The sequence below is a fragment of the Quercus lobata genome, chromosome 4 (assembly GCF_001633185.2).
Source record: "Quercus lobata isolate SW786 chromosome 4, ValleyOak3.0 Primary Assembly, whole genome shotgun sequence".
Classification (NCBI taxonomy): Eukaryota; Viridiplantae; Streptophyta; class Magnoliopsida; order Fagales; family Fagaceae; genus Quercus; species Quercus lobata.
In genome coordinates this window covers 33,384,082-33,390,916 of record NC_044907.1, presented here as the reverse complement: position 1 = coordinate 33,390,916, position 6,835 = coordinate 33,384,082, and the positions used below count along the sequence as shown (strand labels likewise).

Genomic DNA, 6,835 nt, shown 5'->3' with positions numbered 1-6,835 from the left:
GTCATTACAAGTTAAAGCATGGACATTTTTCTTTTTGATAAAAATACATTATTACATTGTATATAAGATTATCATCATCTCAATAGATAATCACATTAATTACGATAAACTATTGTAATGCAAATCTCTTGATAATTTTATATTCCGTAATGTAAGATGTACGTATATAAACGAACCGTACGTCACATTTGTGTAATGTTGTAATGGTTGCAATTTTTTTGTGAACCAAACTGCCCAACAATTAAAGTGGCTATATATAAAATTCTAAGGGGAAAAAATTCAGCAAAAGAAATTTTACATGTGAAATAAAAGATTTTTGGAGCAAAACAAGAATAATTAATGATATTAGCGTAGATGCATGTCACAAGATTCATTAACATAGCATATAGCTTCATTTGCTAAACTACAGACTCACCACACCAGTTTATAGATGTCGAAACACCACAAACTTACAACAAAACATTTGCTAAGCTAGAAGCAAAGCATTATTACAAAGTTCAGAATGCATCTAAATAAGCAGAAGCAAAGCACCAAGTCTCCAACAAACGCTGAAGCACACAGAAGTTCAAGTGTGAAAGACAAAAGGCTTAACGAAATTCCAGACAGCGAAAAGCAGGACCATGATTCCAACAACAGTTGCTGTTCCTCTCCAAAAATCTTTGAAATATAGATTTGTTAATGATGCCATGAGTTTGCTCCAACGGCTGGTATAGTGATCATTAATCTTTTCACTGAGGTCAAAGTAACAGGAATGATTACCTTCTGTAATTTGTAGGCAAAGGCGGTTGATCAGAACTGCCACTGCCTTATTGTTGCCTAGCCAGTTAACGATAATGTTTTTCTCAACAAGTAGATCCACATCTTCTCTAGTGTTGATAAGATGATCCAACAATACAATATAATTACATACGTAAGCTTCCCGTGGATAATGACACTGCTCTAAGGCCATGAGGTTTCGAACAACAGGTTCAGTTGCATCCCTTATTATAAAGGATTTGAGTTCCAAGACAGTTTGCATGATCTCCAAGCATTTGAGGCAAGGAAAGCAACTCAAGAGCCATGAAAAGTTTAAAAATGGAAAAATTTTCAAGAAGCCACTCTTTCGAAATTGAATGTCAAGTAAGCGTCCATTCTCGGATTTGCTGACTTTGAATTCCACTCCTGCCTCAGACAGCTTGGTTGCACAAGGTACACGTTCAAAACTACGTCCACATGTTGGATTATGTGGAAGGAGAAAATATCTTAGGAAATCAGTAAAATGTTTGACTTCCTTCTTCTTTCCAGCGAATATCTTCTCGTAATCAGAATCGCGAACAAAACCGGATATTTCCCAGAAATGGAAAAGGTATTCATGGACATGCCTACGAAAGGAATTATCTTCATTTTGCGGGTACATAAAAAGGTCACTGTAGGCAAACTCGTATAAATCCTCCAGAACAAAAAATGGAACCTGATTTTCTAGTAATAGCAAGTCCTGCATTATGTTATAGCTTCGCCATGGGTTTTCCTTTTCATGGTTTTTCTTTTCTGGATTGTCTTCTTTTCTTTCTTTTTGGAAATTTATTACACATGCACCCCACATCCTCCACTCACACTTTTGGTAAATGGCAGTCATTGCTGGTGGGCTCATTGGCGGGTTTTCATTAGTCCTCCACAACTCTTCAATGATAAAAATAGAATCCAAAAGAATCATTGTCATGAAATCTTCCTTCTTCATCATGTGACTGTCATCTGCATAACAATGAAGGATCTTCTGGTAGTCGAGTTTTTGGATGCGTCCTGAAAGATCCTCCGGGCTCTTGTTCGTCCGATCACAGGCATCCCAGAAATATCTTCTTTTTAAGTCTTCCATTTTCTTCAAATTTTTTCTTTTGTGATGATAAGGGCCTATTGAAATTAGCTTTGGAGTGTAGGCATCTTCATTTACTCTGCGGAGTTTCAGGGGAACTTTGTAGATACAAACTCGCGCCGCTTTTCAGGTTCCACTTGCTGGGCTGGTGGTGGAATTTCTATACTATACTCTTTGCCTCCACGTTGTTCTGACGGCGTTATTTGAATTTCCATGTCCGGAAAATTGTTTGAATCTCCACGTTGTTCTGCCATAGAAACTCTTTGCACGGACCGCTTGTGAGGTCGAAGGTCAATAATCAACTCTTTGCACGGACCGATTGAATCACTAATATATGGAAATGCTACCCTTCCGACTTTTCCACCTGTCGTGCTCTTTTTTTCCTAGCCGCAAAAACAACATTAACAAGCAGGGGTAAGTCTCACCTCTCAATGGGCAAAAACTTGTTGCATATACATTAATATATTAATACGCACAAAAAAAAAAAAAAAAAAAAAAAAAAAAGAAAAAAAAAAAAAAAAGAAAAAAACAAAACAAAACAAAACAAACAAACAAATGAAATGGTAACAAGAACAAAGTTTAATTACAAATTAATCAAGTTGGAGGACATGCCATCTCACCCAACCTTCTTAAGTCATTTAACGAACCCATTCAAAACTTAAGTCGTTACTCTCCCGTCCGTCTCTCTCTCTCTCAACCACTTTCTCTCACTCCATTGGCACCCCCAATCCCCTGTCTTTCTTTGCCATTCCCTATCCCCACTCCCTTTCACCTCCATAGTGTCACCGCATCACTGAATCAATATCATTTTTCAAAGCCGTCAACTACATCCAATTTGACCCAAGTTCATGTCAACTGATCTCAATAACTCAACCTAAACCCATGAGTAGAATCACCCACACAAAATCCAATTACTCCCTTACCTAATTAGCCACCAATTGCCAATCAAATAACTAACCACCACCCATATCTATCTAAGACCCACTCAACCATGCCCCTCATAACATACCATAATGGGTCCATTAAATGAGTTAAGGTCATCATGTGAGATTCACATGACAGGATACTTGTTCAATTTAGGTGGATGTCACCTCTCATTCAATTAAGTTTGTAACTAAACTTTGTCTATGTGACAAAGGATTTCTTAAATAAAATAGAAAATAACACCGAAAGCTTTTGATGCGAGAGACTAAGAAAGGTAAAAGAACAAAGAAACCCTTGGCTTTCTGAGCAATGACTTAAAAGACTTCATAAAGATGTAATGAAGGTTAATCATCATTTTAATTAATTTGAATACCATTAGACAAAATAAAGCTTAATCATCCTTTTAACTTATATGGTTCTCAATAATCCAAAAAGGTGTTCGAAAAAAGGGGGAAAAAGAGTTTAAAGAGGGAATAAGGAAATCTGACCAAATTAGCAAAACCTAGAAAGCTTTACACAAGAGGAGATAAGAGACAAAAAGAAAAGAAAAAGGAAGAGGGATAATAAATCCAAGGATTTTAAAGACACCCACCCCAACAAAAAAAGACCTGAAGTAATATTAAGAGGTAGGTGCTTTTTTTTTTTTTGGCTAAGGGGAGTACATAGAGCCCTTGGAGATTTGAGCACCTCACTATTCTCTCAAATGAGTGTAATTCCTTGCCTCACATATACTAGGTTAGTGGCAAAGCCAACAATGTTTTCCAGTAGGGCCAAGCAAAATATATCTATAATTCATACCCACACATATCAATTTATGCTTAAAACGTGTCTATTAGATGATTGAGTGTGCCTATATATATATATATATATATATATTATTTTTATTTATATATAAAAATTTGATCAAGTCAATTTTATACAATTTAAGAGAATTTTTGTTTTTCACTAAGTTGTGTAGTTATCCTTTAAATTAATTATAATTAATACTTTGAATATTTTAAATAATTTTTTGTGTTGAATAAATTGAAGATTACACATTAATGTATAATAATAGTTTTAGAAAACATGAAATGTATAAAATAAATTAATTCAAATACATTAATTAATAAATATTACTTTTATATGCCTTAAATTCATAGTGGGACCCATCATTTATGTGAGAGGAGGGAGTACACATTTATGGTACTCCAGCAGTACCTAATAATTTTCCTTTAAAAAGTGGGGTGGTGTGCGGGGAGAGGGGTGGGTTTGGGTCCTCTCCCTATACCACTGCACCTAGTAATTACTAGAATGATCCTTTGAGATGGCCTAAAAATGTTTGTTAGAAATTTCAAGCCTAGGTTCTCGTTAATTTCATGATTGACCCTTGGTAGTCCTTCTAACTCACCACCAAAGTGGGAAAACACAGGCACATGCACCAGCTATTTGTATGTATGTAATAATTGTATTAGTATTGCAAAATCTAAAGGTCGGCAACAGTAGTACCTCATCCTTTGCTTTTTTTGGTAGTAAAACCCATATACAAACCCTTAAAAGAAATTTTGTATAGAAAGGGAAAAAAATAAAGAAAAAATAAATTGATTGTCTCATATATATATAATTAAAATAAAGCTTCATGCTTACTAACTTATTCATAAATACATTATTATGTATAAGCATAATTTGACAAATAGTCAAACTTGAAATTAGATTAAATGTTTGTTTGTTTGCTAAAGACATTAATATAAATTTGGTTGTTTCTTATCATGAATATAAATTATTTATGAACATTTAAAGAAAAATCATCTAGTGGGTTCCAATAAGCTTAACTAGTAAAGTTCTTGTTGTCGAATAAGAGATTTGAGATTTAAACCTCGCCTATAAAAAAAACTAATTGGTGTCTTGCCCAATAATATAACGCAATTATCAAGGAGCAGTTACAATAAATTAAATTTCTATTATATCTATATAGAAAATGAAAAGAATAGAAAATGAAAAGATAAGAAAAGAAAAAGTATCCACATATGTTTTCATATACGGCCATGGTGCATGGCTTATTTTTTTTTTATTCTTTTTTCCAGTCGAGATAATATTTGTATGTTCATTAGTGATGTTGTAACATATATAGTAGCACTTCTCTTTCTTCAATAAAACTATTATTCTATATTCATAATAATATGGAATATGTGTTGCCCCATTTCTTTGATTTGAATTTCATCTCCTTTTTCTCCACTACCTACCAATCTCTTCTTCTCTTTCATAAGTTGTACATAGATCATATTAGAATATCTCTTATCAAACCTGTTATTGTTGAGGAATATTGTTTCCAAAATATCAAGTAATTACTCATTTAAAATATTTTTTTATTAATCAATAGTATGTTTGAAAGTTTGAACTCTAGAGCAACTAGAAAGTAGAGAAGATGAGAGAAGAGGGGAGATGAATGGTTATCTTTTTCCTTGTTTGGATGTTTTAGAAATTAATTACTAGAGGGTATGAGAATAAATATCTATCTCCTATATTTAGATGTTTTAAAAATTAAAATGGGACAAGTATGCATCTTTTTTATGTTATGTCTTTATGTTAGAATCTCATTCCTTTTCTTCAGTGTGTGTGTGTGTGCGTGCTTGTTTTTCAAAAATAAAATAAAATAAAATGGGAAAGAAAGAAAATGATGAGAGAAGTATATATAACTCTTTTATGTTCAATTATAAGTGTAAAATCGATAATTTAATATATATTTTTTAATATAAGTGAAACCTCTACTCTTCCCCAATTTTTGAGATTAAAAATAAAGGGTTTGGCTCCAAATCTCTTCCCTCTTTATTTAAGGAATATATATATATATATATATATATATTTATATATAAAGGTTAGTTTAAACATTCCTACATCCTATCCCCTTGCCTCTATCCCAATTCCCAACACAACAAATTTTCCAAAAAAGAATAGGACAAGATTTGTTTCTTAACTAATTTGGATAAAAACCCTTCAAACTCCTTATAAATGTTTGTATTAGATATAACTTTTAAAAACCTAACCATTTGATTGCATTTACTTTATTTTTTTAACACACATGCCAAATTTTGTTCAAATCGAATATTATTTACTATTTGATCAATAACTTATTTTTTAAATTTAAATATTTGATTGATAATATAACTATTGATATTTGATCTTGTTCTTATTGAAATTTTACAAACATAGAGAATATAATAAAAACATATAATCTAATGATTAAAATTTTAAAATCCACATTCAACAAAAATATATAGGAAACGTGGTTTCTCTCTAAATAAATCTCTTCCAAAAGAATATATAGTAAGTACTGAAATGAGAAGGTAAGAACCTGCAAACTTCACTGGAAAGAAATGTTTGCATTTCTTGAGATTCCTCCTCTAAAATACCATCACACTCATTTGTAGTCTGTCTCTTTTTGTTGATTACGTGCCCTGATCTCTTCCGCTTGCACTCTTATATATAGTTGGCGTGGTCTGTCCAGACTGTCCCAATCCCAAACACTAATCTCCTTTTTTCCCCTAGTCAGCCGCAATAATGTTTAGTCACGTCGGGCAACAGTGCACGATAGGGACCAATGACCTTTATGGCTATATTTTACCCAAGCCTGACCAACGTGTTTTATTTTACTCTAAAAAAGGCCAAAAGATATAAATATAAATATATATATATATATATATATATTTCCTTCTTTTATCTCAAAATAAATAAATAAATAAATGAAAAAGGCCAAAAGAAGACTTGGAATTAATTTCTTCTTGTTAAAAAAAAAAAAACTTGCTATTAATTTGTTCATTAGTCATTCATGAAGGACCATTACCATTGCCCTTCCTTATTGTTGTAACTATTGATATATATATATGTATATATATATTTTTTTAAATTGCTACATAATGTTTACAAGCTAACGAGACAATAAATCAATGTGATTAATTTTACATCAGCAACATAATAAATAAATGAAAAAGTTAACGAATACTTTAAGGACATTAGTTTAGAAAATATTTTTAGAAACTTTTTATGGGAAAATAAAAAAGAAACTAACTTTTTCAATTTTTTTTATAT

General features: G+C 32.1%; 1 protein-coding gene across 1 annotated transcript; it reads right to left on the bottom strand.

Moving 5' to 3' along the window:
* Positions 1-322: 322 nt before the first annotated feature.
* On the bottom strand, positions 323-6,202 carry LOC115983514. The gene is made up of 2 exons (XM_031106222.1): positions 6,102-6,202; positions 323-2,232 (listed from the first exon to the last, which is right to left on the bottom strand). The coding sequence occupies exon 2, from the start codon at positions 1,850-1,852 to the stop codon at positions 566-568; it is 1,287 nt and encodes a 428-aa protein (XP_030962082.1). The 5' UTR covers positions 1,853-2,232; positions 6,102-6,202; the 3' UTR covers positions 323-565.
* Positions 6,203-6,835: the final 633 nt, after the last annotated feature.